Genomic DNA, 15436 nt, shown 5'->3' on the forward strand with positions numbered 1-15436 from the left:
ACACATGGACATGAACTAAAGGGGAGGAATGTGGGTGGGAAAGGGTATGCAGGGTGGAACGGGACAACTGTAATAGCATAATCAATAAAATATATTTTTTAAAAAAGTATTTGTTAGAGTAGCTGACATTTCCCCTGGGAACTGTTACTTCTTCTGGGATGAGACAGGAATGTTTCTCTCCTTCTACATGTCCCTGTTATTGTTATGCTGTCTTAATAAACACCATCCAGGAAGAGCGGATTTTCTGTGACCTGGAAGCAGGCTGTTGGAGAAATCCTTCTCCCTGGACCCCCTCTCTGATCCACAGAGCAGTTCTCTCACCTTTTCTGACCTGGCTCACCAACCCCAGTGATGGTGGTCCCTGAAGGGAAATGCAAGACTATGGAACTCTGGAAGGAAGGGAGGGGTTGGCTCACTGTCATCTGCCGATGCACACAGTGGACAGGCCTTCACTGCAGGCACCGTGCTAGGCACACTGCAGGTGCTCTACTTTTACCGCTCACCCCACCCTCTGAGGTCAGCCTTAGCACCTGCAAAACCCAGAGAGGTGAAGAGGTTCATTCAGGGTCATGCAATGAATAACCCACAGCTTTCTGATACCTGCATCCAGGACCACAGCATTCCAGACTTTTGGGAATTAGTGCTTTCTGCTCACCCACAGACATGGAACCAAGGGTTGTCCAGCAAGAAATGTTTACATCTGCTTTCTGCTTCCATGTAAACTGGGTCTGGCAGGGTGCTTACAGATGACTGAAGTCTCCAAAAATTGGGGTCAGACATTTGAACATAAAAAAAGAAGCTGGCTGCCCTTTCTATATCAGGGGTCTAGTCTCAGGAAACCCGGGAGGGCTGCTTCCTCTTTCTTTTCTGATTCCTGGCAACGGAGAAGACTTTGGGTGCTGGGGAGCCCTGTTGCTTTAAGCCTAAGCCTTGGTTTGGGAGGAGACTGGGAGGGCAGTGGAGGTGCCGCCTACCTGGGGGAACCTGCGTGAGGTGTGGCTGGAACTGCTCGGAATGCGAAGTGGGAGGGGGCGGGCTGAAAGTTGGAGAAAGCAGGAAGTGAACCCAGGGCGGCCGGGAGGAAACAAACTAAGCGAGTTCTGCCGCTGACAGGCCCGAGCTGCCGAGACATGGTGAGCGCGCTGGGAACTAGGAAGGGGCTGATTTTAAGACAAGCCAGAGGGGCTGGGGATCAGGAAAGGGGAGCAAGGCTGCCCTTGCAGGGTCGGGCCAGGGCTGACTGTGACCTCTCTTTGACAACTGCAAATAGCTCTGAGCTGCCCAAGCTGGTGTTCCTGCTCCTTCTCTATTCCCTCCCTCCCCTGGCCTCCGTGCGGGCCTGGAACGGGGCTTCGGTGGGGGTGGGGAATCCGAATTCCAGGCAAGGAGTTGCCTGAGGGGCCTTCATCTCCTCCTCCACTTCGCGCACCCCCCTTCCGCCCCAAGCCTGGTGTTGTGACATTCCTGGGCAGCGCCTCTGCTGTTCCCAGTGTAGATTCCAGCCCAGCGACATAAGCTCTCCTCTCCGCCTTTCACTTTATCCCTATAGAGAAACCCAAAGAATTTGTCTCTCAGAGTGCAAGGAATTGCCCCCCTTTCTATAAACTTGAGCAAGAACTAAGGGTTTGTAAAAGAACCAGAAGTTGGTTATCTGTAATAATCTATTTTGCACCCACTCCCTGCCTTTGTGTCTGGAGATCCATGGAAGGGAGGAGTTTAATAATGTTTTTCCCTCCTTGTTCAAAAACCTTATCATGAAGCCTGAGGATGAAGTATTAAGCAGGGAGTACTTGCCCTCCATTTCCCCCAATGCCCAGGCTGCTGTTTTTATTTAGTATCTGCTTAACTGGTGATGGCTTGGTTCCTGCACATGATGCTGAGTGGTGGTGGTGTGGGGAAGCAGAAGTTTGTGGCCCAACGGCTCTATCATGGGACCTTGGAGAGACTTGGAGTTGGAGCCTGGCGGCTTGTGCTCTGGGTCGCAGCAATTAGGCTGCCCAGGAGGCCGGTGCCGGAGCAGCTCTCCAGCTGCCTGAGGAGAGGGAGGACTGGGCCAGGTGAGGGTGTTCTACTGGCCAGCACAGGCGTTTTTGATGAGGACCCTGTGGTATCTGGGCATTGGTAAATAGTTGAGGGTGTTCCGCATTGTGAGATGCCAGTTCCACACGTCCTCTCTAACCCTCTGTGAGGAGCAAGGAAGAAGTGAGGGGTTCAGTGCTGTGCTTCTCTTTATTGTTAGAGGCCCCAAGAGCCTGAAAGGAAGTTTAGTCTAGCGTCACGGGCTTAAAAATGCGCTATTTTTTTTTATTACATTCTCTTTGTAGAGAGTTCAAGCTTTACAAAATGCTAAAGTCCATCTTAGACCCTCCCCTTCTCTGGCTTCTGATGCTGAGTCTCGGTTCCTCTACAACTTGACTTAATTTAACCCCTGTGTTGCTGCCCAGGAGGATGCCAGTGGAGGTGGAGGAAATGATCGAGTGCGGAACTTGCAGAGTGAGGTGGAGGGAGTCAAGAATATTATGACCCAGAATGTGGAGCGGATCCTGGCCCGAGGAGAAAACTTAGACCACCTTCGCAACAAGACAGAGGATCTGGAAGCCACAGTGAGATGGGGAACCCATTGGGGGCAAGAGAAAAGAGAAGGAGGGAAGATCTTAGCGAATTTGGGGGTTGGTGGTGTTGGGGACAAAATGAACAGGAGGGAAGTCTGTTTTTACCTGTTTTGGGAATTGATGTAAGCCGAGCCCCGGCTTCTCATGCTGTTCTACTCCACTGATAGGTACTCATCCAGGGAATGGGCCCACTGGCTGGGGTTGGTGGCTGGGGCTGACCCACACAGGCATTTTCTGAGACAGAGGAGTGAATCCAGGCATTCTTAGGCTTTTCTCCTATGAAATTGATTTTCCTTCTGAAGGCTGCCTCTGACATTCATTCAAACCTGGCCTCCCCAGGGCAAAATATTGGCTTTGGAAAATCCTCCTAGGGCCTTTGACCTTCTCCAGGAGTTATGAGGCAGAGGGTGAAAAACTGGTAAAGGCTCGCTGAGTCATCTTTAAGAAGAAGCTGGGAAGAGCAGTGAGATTCTTTGGTGGTGACCTCTGCTAGCTGAAGGCTAAGATAGTGTCTCCCATCATCTCGCTGGGCCACATTCTTTCTCCAGCCAGGGGCCAAAGCCAGGTGCTCAGGAAGGGAGTAACTCTAAAGTTCAATAAAGTCTGGAGCCTAAAGGTCCTTGTCCATGGGGAGACACTGGCTGTGGCTTTATGAGTCCTTTGTGTAATCATGGGCATAGCTCCTTCGTCTCCCTGGGGCTTAGTGCTTCTTTCCGCAGCCTCACCTGGGGAGCATGGCCCAGTGAAACTTAGTTTCTGTGCCTCCAGTTTGGAGAGGAAGCAATTTCTTCCCTCACTTCCAACCACCACATTCCCCTCAACCCTTCTCCAACTTCTGTAGTCCCCACGGGGCAAGGAGTCATGGGACCTGGGGAGGTGCCGTCCTGGTCCCTGTCCCTCCCAAGGGGTGGATTGTGCTGCTAGTGTCACACCCCCGGGTGTGAGCACGTGTAAAGGTTCCTACACTGTGCGTGACAGTGTGGGGTGAGAAGAGAAGGGGGCAGGGAGGGGGCTGGCAGGGGGAGCCCAGGATTTCTCAATTTAAGCTTGGCCCAGCAGATGGTTATGAAAGTACTATATTTGTCAGGGTAGGGGGCAGGACACTTACTATTTAACAGTCTGTTACCTCAACTTATCACTTAAATATTTAGATGTATGGCATGTGGGTCTGTGTTTGTCCTTTTGTTCCAGTGGGAGGAGGTACTGAGTCACTCTTTATTGTTCCCTGCAGTCCGAGCACTTCAAGACAACCTCGCAGAAGGTGGCTCGGAAGTTTTGGTGGAAGAACGTGAAGATGATTGTCCTCATCTGTGTGGTTGTTCTTATCGTCGTCGTCTTAATTGCGCTCTTTGTCTCTGGTGTCATCCCCTAAGTGACTTAGGGAGCCCCTCCCACCTTGCCCTCCTTTTCTTGGCGTTTCTCCATGGTGGGCGTCCAGAGGGGCCCTCTCCCATCAAACTCCACGGGGAATGCTGCTCAGTCCTGTGTCCCCTCACTCTGAGGTCTCTCTGCCACACTGTCTGGCCCAGGAAGGACCCTGGTCCCCCGAAAGGAGAGAGCTGGAGTGTGGCTGCATTTCGTAAGTCCTGAATTGGTTGGAGAGACCCGGGGAGCCCAGCATGTGGCTGGGACATTGATGGTGCCTGGTGGGCAATAAAGACCCTTCAGAATCCCTACATTTGTGAACATTTGTGAGGTGCTTTCTCCCTTTACATTTGGTCTTTGGCCCTTTTCTCCCTGAGGACACCCTCTGGCTGAGATTCTCCCATTTGTGTCCCAAGTGGTTGACGAGGGGGAGTGTAGATTTGGAAAAGAAAGATGGAGCCTCCCTTTTTTTCTTTTATACCCCCTTGCTCCATTCAAGATCACAGGTCTCAAGAACATTTTCTGGGAGCCTCAGCACATGGAACATGCAAAACCTTCACAGCATTTTAGGATGGTATGCAAGACTCCTGAGTGTCCCCCTTGGGTTTTGCCATTTCGCTTCATTACGTTTCTGATGGAAATGTTAACTGAGACATGATGCCTACCTGGACCGAACATCCAGGAATCTGGTTAAGGGCCTCCGGCCTCTCCCATCATTGCCGTTTCTCTTCTGTGGCCCTGTTGTAGTCTAGAGCCGGGGTCAGGGGAACTGGACTGCTTTTCCTTCTCTTGTGGTTCTGCCAATAATTCTATTTGTCTTTTGCCTGCTCCTGCCCTTCTGGGACTTAGCAGGGCCGCTGGGTCTCAGCTGCTCTCAGGAGGCGAGCATCCCTCCCGCGTGTCCTGTGGCTGAGCACAGTCAGTATCACAGGACAGGGCCTCTGGCTCTCCTTCGCCTCTGTGGACAAAGGGACTCTGTCTTTGTGCCTCCCTCCTCCCCACCAGGTTCCACTGCCATTGTCACTCTTTCCAGTGCCCGGTCTGGCTTAGTTTGGGGAAAGGTTTCTTGCTCTCTCTGTCCCATTTTCCCCATAGGTTTTCCAAAATTGAAAACAAGCTCTTTGGGGAAGGAGTGTGGGATGGGCAGCGTCAGGAGACGGGATTTGGGACTAGTACTGCACCAAAAACTGGGGAGGAGGAGGAAAGCACAGAACAGACTCTCGGGTAGTTTTGCCACGACGATGTCCATCCTCTGTCTGCTCCATCCACTGCTGGACTCCAGGGGCAAGGAACTAGGGTGAAATGTCTTCCTTGGAACCCAGATTGTCCAGGATGGGGGTTAGATTTGTGCTCACAGGCAATCAACCCCGTAGAGGGAAGACATCAACCCCCTTCCTCAAGAGGGGCCACATATTTTATTCAAATTATAGGAGAAAGTTTATTTAGAAAGTTACAGAGGTAGTAGAAGTGAGTGAACTGGGCTGTCTAGGCTCAGGAAATGAGTTACAGAAGCCAAAAAAAGGGTCCTTTGGGGAAGTCAACGGTAAAGTGCCTGAGGGGAAGAAGGGGGGGCAGGGAAGGCCAAGAGGGGCCACATTTGAGGTGATGGGGGTGGCATGGGGTGGGGTGAACAGGTGACCGTTGACCTCCCTGCAGCAATGAGGAGAGGATGAGGATGGAGAGATTCACCTCGGGAGGACCGGGAGGACCATGGGGGGCAGTAAGCACAACAGCCTCACACCTCCTGCCACTGAGACGAAGGATCAGATCAGGGCAGCGCTGCACTTGCCCTCCTGGGAAATACAGAAATGCTAGAGCTGGCACTTTCCCCGGGCCGTGTCTGTTTTTTAATTGAGGTGAAGTTCACATAACACATCTTTGACCATTTAAAAATGTACAATTCAGTGGCAGGTAATACATTCATAATGTTTATTGTGAATAAACTTTTTTTAGTTTCAAAACTTTGGGGGGAATCTGTTTTTGGTTAAGGGTGAGATGCACTCACCAGGGTGGCGAAGACCCCCACGTGGCTGTCTAAGGTGTCTCCAGCGCCCAGCAGTGCCTGACAATGGTGCTCACACAGTTGCTTGTGGAGCGAATGAACCGCGCCTCCCCAAGTAAGCCCAATCTATCTGATCTTGGATGCAGCCCCAGAGCGACCTCGCTGAGCCCCGCGCCCCCCCACACCGTGCCCATTTCATAGATTGGGCCCGGGGCTGTAGCCAGCGTGTAGACCTGGTGCCAGGCTGCTCAGGCTCAGCCCCAGTGCAAGAGGCTGGGGAGCCGTCTGAAGCTGGGTGGAGGAGGCACCCTAAAAACCCTGGTCGGCCTAGCAGACTGCTTTCGATTTTGGACTTAGTATCCGCTGCTGGGGAAGGCGGGACGCAACCCCCTGTTCCCCCGCCCTTCCCCGCCCCTCTGCTTCCTCTTGGCTCGGGTGTGGGAGCCTCTTTGCCCGCTGAGGTGCTGGAACAGCCGGGCAGCGACTGCGACAATGGTGAGGGCCCGGGCCGGGTGGGGCGGGCTGGGAGAGGGGCAGAGGGTGAGCAAACTGTGCGACACAGGAGTCCGAGGGTGGGGGCACTCCCGGGACCGCAGACCCACAGGTGAGGCACCACACCAGGGGCAGGGCTGGGGCCGGAGCCTCCACTGCCCTCGCAGATGGGGAGGGAAAGTAGAGTGAGCCCCATCGGCTGCCCCTGTCCCTGGTGGAGCGAGTGATACTTGGCTTGCACTTCCCTGAGCCTAGTGGTTGCGAACATCGGCCTCAGAGTCAGACTGAGGTCTTGGTGATGGCCACTTACCTGCTCTGTGATCCTGGGCAAGTCATGTAAACTCTCTGAGCCCCCTTCTCCTCGTCTGTGAAGCGGGGTCAGTAACACCTACCTTGCTGGGTCCATGTGAGGTTAAAGAAAATAGAATGGCAGAGACCTACCTGCCCGGCACTGGGAACCCTCTCCATAGAAGTGGTAGGTAACTTGATGACCTCTAGCCCTTCCTGGGGCTGTGAGGAGTCAGGCCTGGCCCGGGGAGTTGGAAACCTGAGCAGATGAGGTGGTTGGAGATGGAGCCAGCGTATGGCAGGCTATTGGAAGGAAAAGAGAAAGATGTTTACTGCCAAAGTTCCACTGAAGTTATCAGAGTGTGACATAGGTCTGACTCCCTCCTAACCCCTATCTAGGGACACATTCCTGACATGAGTCATCCACCACTCCTGCTGTAGATTCCGGCCTCTGCCCTCCTTTGCCATCTCTGAGGCAAAGGTGTCAGGAACAGGTGGTGCCAGTTGCTGTCCTCCCCTCTCCTTGGGAAGATGGGCCCAACAGGAAGCGGCTCGGGGCTTTAAGATTCTGCTGCAGAGAAGCTGGCAGAGGGTGTGACGGAAGGGTCGCTATGGGTTGCCATGCCTGAATGGCCTCATCACCAGGGCTCTGGAGGCAGGAAGAGGAAGCTGGGCAGGAAGGTAGTGCTGAGCTCTAAGGCCATGCCAGGAAACTGAGGGTGGCTCTGGGAATGGGACAGAGTCCAGACCCCACTTCCCATCATGTGGGGCAAGGGATCAGGCAGGGTTAGGGGTGGGCTTCCAGCTGGCCCTTAGCAGCTGGGGAGAAGAAGCTCCCGAAATGAAAGCTGAGGGTAGGATAATTTATTGGGGGACACTGGGACACTTGGACTCTCACAGGCTGAGGCAAATAGTAGATCAGAGATTGGGAAGGGTACATTGATCTCTCTCCCTGTCCCATCTTCTGTCCCCATTCCTCTGTTCTTTCATTCCAGCCTTTTCCCTTCCTTCTTCCCATCCCCCTTCCCTACCTGGCTCTTCTTCCTTTCCCTTCTCTTTTCCTCTTCTCTGACTTAATAAAGTATTTCTTGTTTTTCCTTTGTACCAGACATGGTGATGGAAGGGTATCAAGGATAGGGTAGGGACAGTGATGGGAAAGATGGAAATAGAATGGGTGATGATGTGAATTCATTCATCTTGTAGACAGTTCTCTCTCATGTGCTGCCTAAAGAATTCGGGTTTTGGCCTCCACATGCAACAAGTTGGGTTGACAGCATCAAAAGGCCTGCCAAGTCCTTAGCCAGCTAGCTGAAGCATTTGGCCTCTCTTTGCCTACATTTGGTTTAGCACAAGTATTAAGAATGTGATCCTTGCCCTGGCCAGGTGGCTCAATTGGCTGGAGTGTCATCCATACACCAAAAGGCTGTGGGTTCGATCCCTGGTCAGGGTGCGTACCTAGGTCGTGGGTTTGATCCTCAGTTAGGGCTCATGAGGGAGGCAGCCAATCCATGTTTGTCTATCACATCAGTGCTTCTCTCCTGCCCTTCCTCTCTCTCTGAAATCAATAAACATATCCTCTGGTGAGGATGAAAAACAAAGAATGCGATCATTGAAAAAGAAAAAAGAATGTGATCCTCAGAGTCTATGTTGGTTCAACTCCCAGGACTTCTACTCACTCGCTCTGTGACTGAGTGGACGATTTACCCCCTCTGAGCTTGTTTCTTGTAAAACTGAGATAATAGTAATGTCCTCATTAGGTTGTTTTGAAGATTATTAAATGAGATAAAGCTAACAGAAAGCTAGCTTTAGCTCAGCTTTAGCCCTGCTTAGCTCAGAGTAGTGTCCACTGAATGGTGGCTGTTATTACTATCAAGACATAACACCTTCTCAACAGCCTGTAATGCAGGGGTGTCAAACTCATTTTCACTGGGGGCCACATCAGCCTCGCGGTTGCCTTCAAAGGGCCGAATGTAATGTTAGGACTGTATAAATGTAACTACTCCTTAACAGTTAAGCGAGAGCTCAGTGCTGCCGCTGGGTAGAAACAAGGTGGAGGGCTGGATTCAGCCCATGGGCCTTGTGTTTGCCACCTGTGCTGTAGTGCCTGATGGAAATAAACTAGATGCAGGTTCTCAAAGGCCTGTGTAAAGGTCTGTATGTAGGTTAGAAAAAATCAAGGGCACAAGTTTACCATAAGAAGGAGCTTTCTTGGCTGTGTATTTTGTAAAAACATCTAAAAGGTTTTTTTGAGCACAAGTATTGTACAGTTCTTGGGATCTGACTGTTACAAAAAAAGCTGGCTCTAGTGTGGCTCAGTGGAATGAGTGCAGACCTACAAACCAAAAGGTCTCTGGTTCCACTCCCAGTCAGGTCCCCATTTGGGGGCGTGTGAGAGGCAACCGATTGATGTTTCTCTTCCTCTCTTTCTCTCTCCTTTCCCCTCTAAAAGTAAATAAAAATTTAAAAAATAAAGCTAAGAAAAATTGGACTACTATTTATTGAGCATCTAGTGTGTGTCAGGAATTGTGCCACACATTTTATTTCTTGTATGTCGCATGTCCTAGCTAACATTATGGTAGATATTATTATTGTCACCATTTTATAGCTGAGGAAGTGGCAGGTCAGAAAGGTCACGTCCTCAGTCTTCAGTCACTCTGCTGGTGAGCAGCAGAGGCAGGGTTTGAAGGGACCCAGGGCTGCAATGCAGAGAGCCCTGCCCTAGTCTCTGAGCTCAGGTGAGGAAGGGGCTGTTACACCTGGTCACTGTGCAGGTCCATCTGACCACTATGACGGCAGTTAGATTAGGGTTTCTTAGGCACCAATTTAGAGCAGAGACAAGAGAGTTAGGACAGGGAGATTCTGAGAGCTTTGTTTTTAGATGAACTAAGGGCATTTGGCCTGGAGAAAACTGAGGGGACATTTGAGCAGCGAAGGAGGGGAATTCTGTATAGAGGGTCACTGTCTGTCATGAACATTTCATGTATACTTACCACCCTCTGTCTGGCAGCATACTGGTGCTCTGCTCTCCCCCCGGCTCACCACCTCAAGCCCTTCAGGCCGCTGGCAGGGCTGGGCAGTGCCTCTCTCCCCTACCCGTCCTCTCTACACTCTATGTCCCCCCCTGCCCCCACCCGCCCCACCTGGTGGACATTTCACACCCTTGCTGATGGCACTTCTCGCCCCTTCTGGCTGGCCTCTCTGCTCTAAGTTTTCTCACTGCCATCCATGCCAGTCTGCCACCAACAAAGAAACTATCTGAAACACCTCTACAGTGTTGTCCTTGGCTCAGAAACCTATGCTAGCTCTTGTTCTATCCCTCCCTCCAAGTGAGCTTCCTCTTCTTGACTTCTACTGCTTTCTCTGGCCCGCCCTGCCCCTCTACCTTTGCCTTCTGCCTGGCCCTTCGCTGTCCCGAGTGTGTCTCTGTCTCTCTATGCCTGGGATGCCCCAGCTCCACCCCATCCTTCAAGGGCTCGCCCCACCTGTCTATGGAGGTTCTCGGGAAACACCCCTCTGCAGGCAGCTCCAACACTCTTTGTATCTCCCAGTGCAACTCCCCACTCTTCTCTAATTGTGTCCAACATGTCTCCTTCCTCAGCCTTTAGGTGTCTTCCTAAGAACAGGTGCAATTCATTCAGAAAATATTTTCCACATGGCTTCTGTGTGCCAGGCACTAGTCTGAATTCAATGTGGCAGCAGGCAGCTTGGCCTTGACTCTGGTCGATACTTCCTTCCACATCCTGTAGTTCTTTAGTTGAGCAGGGCCAAGGAAGGCCAGAAACTTGAGCCTGAGGCCTCTGTGTTTCTTGGAGTGGATGTGTTCTATTCGGCCTGGACCTACCTTGCGTCCAGACGGGCCTGGCATCCAGTGGGGGAAGGAGGCCGCAGATTGCAGTGGGAGGCATGGCCAGCCCTCCTAGAGAATGTGACCCGATGTCACCCCACATTGGAGAATAAAATAACAACAGCTGTCGCTTTCAGAGTAGAAAAAATAATATCCAGTATCCCACTGATCTCTCATAGTGATTCTCATTTTTAAATCTTTGTCCATTTCCAAGTTTTTGCCTTGGATGATTTGAATGTGGGGAATGACTTGGACTGTTTGTAAGTGAGAGGCTCTGCCCTGGCTGGTGTGGCTCAGTGGACTGAGTGCCGGCCTGCAAACCTGAAAGTTTCTGGTTAGGGCACATGCCTGGGTTGCAGGCCAGGTCCCTTGTTGGGGCATGTGAGAGGCAACAAATTGATGTTTCTCTCACACATCAATGTGTCTCTCCCTTTCTTCCCCTCTCTCTAGAAATAAAATCTTAAAAATAAAGTGAGAGGCTCCAAATAATAGGACCTTGTTGAATAATCTGGTCGTCATAATAGTGTTGATGATTGTGGACTCAGGAACAGGTAGAGATGAGTGCAGCCTCCCCACTCTCTTTGTTACCCTCCTCGTTCTTCAGATACTACTTCACCTGGCCTGTGAGCACACCCATCTGCCATGATTTGCTGTCTCCTTTTGAGACAAATATTGCTTTTCTAGCTCGTGAACAAATATTGACCTGCTTGGGTCTCAGATGCTACCCTTTGAAACTCCTGCTGGCCTAGATAAACACACTGGGGTAAGAGCTCTTGCGAATAAGTTGCTTTTGGATAGGCTATAATGCAACTGACATACTCACTGAGTCCTTGCAATGGTCAGCACTGTGCTGGCCTCCTGGGGCCCTGATTCCAGGCTGACAAAGGAAGGGCACTGGGCCCTGGCTTCCCTCTGGGAGCTTGTGGGCCAGTGGGGAGGTAGGAATCACGAACTGGGAATGCCTGGAGCTTGTATGCAAGGCACCTTTAAGGATCCTGAATGAAAATTCTTGCCTGAGTAGGCAGTGGTCCTCTGTGACCACTGTCTCCCTTCCTTTTCTGTGGTTTTAAGTGGAATTCAGTCTAGTGCCAAAGTGTCTGCAGCAGACAATGGGCAATATGTTTTGGCAGGAAAGGGAGCTTGGCCAATGATGTGTGGGGAGGAGATGAGAAGAAGGATGGGCTGTGGGGGGTCTAGACTGGGAGGAGGGAATTGCTGTGGTTTATTAATCCTCTTGTATTCAACTCTCTGACCTGTCCCTCCACCCGCTCCTGGGCCTTCTGGGCCTTCCACTCTCCCCAGGACCTCCTGCCCCAGGTCTCTCTTAGTTGCATGTGTCCAAAGCCCAGTTCCTTTCTTGTGACCCAAGGTTTTTTTCCTCTCCCTGTCCTCTCAGTGTCCTGCAGCTTGGACCCTGCACCTCCCTTCTCAGTCCTTTGAAATGAACTGGGTACTTTTGTTAGTTAGGGCCGCTGCCCAGGCTGGGGGATCCAGGACTTGATCTCATCTGTGTGAGTCCAACCCCAGTGAAGATCCTGGCTAGCCAGAAGGATGGAGGTCAGAGGCCAGAAAGGCTGAGATTCCAGGCAGAAAGGGAGTCAACCTGGAGCATTGACGTGGAAGCAGATTAGGCCAGAAGGCAGAACTGGCTTGACCAGTCAGAGGCTCGAGGAGGGAGATCTGATCTTAGTTTGTGTGTGTGGATTAGGCAGAGACTATAATGTGTGATGGTCCAAAATTACCGTTCTAGCTCAGTGGGGTAGATTTTTCTTTCTGGCCTCTAGCCAAGTAGCTTGGTTCCCTCCTCTTTGCTAGGGGAAGCCATAGGGCAGGTGTGCACTTGTTAGAGGCCATCCTAGAGCAGGCGAGCAAAGTGTTTCCTTTGTGCGGGGGTGGGGGTCCTGGGAAGGTCCCATCCTGGGGGTACCTTAGAGGAAGCTGAGATGCTGGAAGCCAAGACTGACCTAGCATCTGTTTTGATGGGCAAGAAGAGGGGCCTGTGAGACCAAGGTGAGCCATACACACTCGGGAAGCCGGCCCTCGACTCCACACATATTGTATCCTTACACAAAAGAGCCGTTTCCCCTACCATACATTACACACGTGTGCGTGTGCACACACACAGTGGGAGCAAGGAGACCTCTAGGTCTCAGGACCAGATGAGGGCCAGGTTGGGGTTTCATTCAGCTCTGACCTTGGACTTGGTACCCAGGCAGGGAAAGAGTTGGAGCGGTGCCAGCAGCAGGCGGACGAGGTGAAGGAAATCATGCTCAAGAACTTTGACAAGGTCCTGGAGCGCGATGGGAAACTGGCAGACCTGGAGCAGCGTTCAGACCAACTCCTGGACATGGTGTGAGGCCTGGGGGAGCAGAGAGGTGGGGAGGCTAGGAGCCGTCCGAGGGAGCTGTTAGGCTGTGTTCAGGGTCTCCAGGCCCTTGCAGGGACCTCAAGGCCAGTGTGGGGCCTATGGGTTTCTTGAGGCACCCCTATCCTAGCTATGCAATGGGTAGGTCTTGGTTTGAAGCTGTGGAGCTTCCCAAAGATTGAGGACTGACATTGTTAACTAGGGGTGAACCCATGGGGCCGCAAGTCAAGGGCTACACCAGTGTCTGAGACCAGGAGTCAGGCCGGGAGCATCCCCGGGCAGGGTATATGGGGAAAGGGAGCATGCAGATGGAAAGGATGCAGGAGGAGACTACATCTTGCTGGGGTGGGGTTGGGAGGAGCTGGCTCTGGGGATCTGCAGAACCACTAACTCTCATCTTGTGTCTGGGGGCATCCACAGAGCTCAGCTTTCAGTAAGACAACCAAGACTCTGGCCCAGAAGAAGCGCTGGGAGAACACACGTTGGCGTATCTACCTGGGACTGGTGGTGGGCGGTGGCCTGCTCATCATCCTGATTGCGTTGCTGGTCATCTTTCTCCCACAGACAAGTGAGGGCAGCAGTGCCCCACAGGCCCAGGACGCAGGTGCTGCCTCGGGGCCTGGGGACTGACCCAGCTGGGCCTGGAGGAGAGGCCAAATGGCCTCAGTGACTGGTTCTGGACTCCAAAGAACCTTGGCATTTGCTCCCACCTGAGCCACTGCAGTTAGCGCCCAAGGGCAGCTCCAAAGTGTGCACCTTTGCATCTCCTATCATGCCACACACTGGCCCTTGAGGGCAGCCTGCTGCACTGGCCATGCCAGGCTTGCCCCACTTAGAGCTCAGTAAACACTGCTGCTTGGTTAAAAGCTGCTGTTTGATTAACAGCTGGTGTGTGTGTGTGTGTGTGTGTGTGTGTGTGTGTCTGTGTCTTTCAAGGTCTCCGGTTGGCTCATTTTGCTCTGCCTTTACCCTTTAGGCTACTTAGAAAGGCTACCAACCCAAGGGCTCCATTCTTGGGAAGTGGCCCCTTCCACTCACTTCCTTACTTGATCCAACCCTACACAGACAGGCGTAAAGGCACAACTGCCCCCAAACAAGACCCTTCAAGTGTTGCCCTCTGAGTGTGTTTCCCTGAGAATGAAATCTGTTATTATTCATTCTGGGGAGGCTCAGAGGACCAATGGCATTCCAGATGGGATGGCAAAGAGGAAAGCACTTCAGAGATTTTTATGTCACAAGGCTCTCACCTTCAGATAGACTTTTTGTCTTCTGAACACTTCCTCCTCCCCAGTTTCTCTGCTTGTGTTTTTCCTGAAGCTTTACATCAGATCACAGATTAGGCAGGTGGCAGTGGAAACAAAAAGGGCCACTGTGGTGCTGTGATACAGTCACAAAGGATGACCTGGGGTTTACCCTGTGGGAAAGAATTTGGAATCCCTGGCTGGGGAGCTCAGTCAGAGCATCATCTTGATACACAAAGGTTGGGGGTTTGATTGTGGGTCAGGGCACATACAAGAAGCAACTGACCAATGAACGCATCAATAAGTGGAACAACAAATTGATGTTCCTTTCTCTCCCTTCCTGTCTTTCTAAAATTAATAATAATAATAATAATAAAAGATAGGCCTGGCTGGTGTGACTGAGTGGATTGAGTGCTGGCCTGTGAACTGAAGGGTCGCCAGTTTGATTCCCGGTCAGGGCACATGCCTGGATTGTGGGCCAGGTCCCTGGTTGGGCACGTGTGAGAGGCAACTGATTGATATATCTCCCTCACATCAATGTTTCTCTCCTTCTCTTTTTCCCTCATTTCCCCTTTCTCTAAGAAGTAAATAAATAAAATCTTTTAAAAAGATAAAAGTAAAAAACACTTTGAAGAAAATAGAGAATTTGAGCTTTTTAAAGCTCCAGGGCCAAACAGGCCAAGTAGGCGGTGACTTCAGTGACCACAGGAAAAAAAAATCTTTGGGTAAAGGCCACAGAAGGGGGAAGGAAGCCCTACTAAAACCTCAAAACCGCGGAAACACGGTAGCACATTCCTTGGGCTACTTAACTGCATTTCCAACTCAAGTGGGAGTGGAAAGTGAATTCAGGGTCAAGGATGGATGAGAAGTTCCTTATTAGGTAGAGAGAGGGCTGTTGCCAGGGAAACTATAAAAAACCCAGGAGCTGCATGGACCCCTCACAGAGCTCATGATTTCAGAGGCAGAATAGTGAGAAGCTAGGAAAATTTCTTGGCAAGTGGAATGGGGAAACTGAGACAGACAGCTGAACAAGCTGACTGAGCAATTTACAGCCAGGTACAGAAGGTCACCAGGTTGGAAAGCCTCAGGTGCCTAGCAATGGGCAAAACGGACCTCACCCTCAGGGTGGCCTTTCTTCCCCTGGTGTATTGCTGGCCATGCAATTTAGACCCCCCTGACCTTTCCTTCCTAGAGAAAATATCTGGGCCTCAATAGCATTGCAGCCTC

At 51.6% G+C, this 15436-nt stretch overlaps 2 protein-coding genes across 3 annotated transcripts; both read left to right on the top strand.

The window, feature by feature from the left end:
* Positions 1–989: 989 nt before the first annotated feature.
* VAMP8 (vesicle associated membrane protein 8) lies at positions 990–4290 on the top strand. The gene is made up of 3 exons (XM_028516098.2): positions 990–1133; positions 2445–2603; positions 3844–4290. The coding sequence occupies exons 1-3, from the start codon at positions 1131–1133 to the stop codon at positions 3982–3984; spliced, it is 303 nt and encodes a 100-aa protein (XP_028371899.1). The 5' UTR covers positions 990–1130; the 3' UTR covers positions 3985–4290.
* Positions 4291–6239: 1949 nt separating this feature from the next.
* Positions 6240–14314, top strand: VAMP5 (vesicle associated membrane protein 5). 2 transcript variants are annotated; one of them, XM_036028238.1, is made up of 3 exons: positions 6240–6474; positions 12816–12953; positions 13389–14314. In XM_036028238.1, exons 1-3 carry the CDS (start codon positions 6472–6474, stop codon positions 13596–13598), a joined length of 351 nt encoding a protein of 116 aa, XP_035884131.1. In that variant the 5' UTR covers positions 6240–6471; the 3' UTR covers positions 13599–14314. The 2 variants fall into 2 exon arrangements, with proteins under 2 accessions (XP_035884131.1, XP_028372034.1); XM_028516233.2 differs by lacking the exon at positions 6240–6474 and adding an exon at positions 6592–7440.
* The last annotated feature ends 1122 nt before the right edge of the window (positions 14315–15436 follow it).

Source organism: Phyllostomus discolor, chromosome 6 (genome assembly GCF_004126475.2).
Source record: "Phyllostomus discolor isolate MPI-MPIP mPhyDis1 chromosome 6, mPhyDis1.pri.v3, whole genome shotgun sequence".
In the NCBI taxonomy this organism is placed as follows: domain Eukaryota; kingdom Metazoa; phylum Chordata; class Mammalia; order Chiroptera; family Phyllostomidae; genus Phyllostomus; species Phyllostomus discolor.

Excerpts from the sequence above, each read along its gene's own strand:
- VAMP8 (XM_028516098.2), top strand. Across the intron at positions 2,604-3,843 it reads CAGAGGATCTGGAAGCCACA|TCCGAGCACTTCAAGACAAC; the intron begins GTGAGATGGGGA and ends TGTTCCCTGCAG.
- VAMP5 (XM_028516233.2), top strand. The coding sequence starts at position 7,381 with ATGCCTGAATGGCCTCATCACCAGGGCTCTGGAGGCAGGAAGAGGAAG. Across the intron at positions 7,441-12,815 it reads AGAGGAAGCTGGGCAGGAAG|GCAGGGAAAGAGTTGGAGCG; the intron begins GTAGTGCTGAGC and ends CTTGGTACCCAG. Across the intron at positions 12,954-13,388 it reads CAGACCAACTCCTGGACATG|AGCTCAGCTTTCAGTAAGAC; the intron begins GTGTGAGGCCTG and ends GGGCATCCACAG.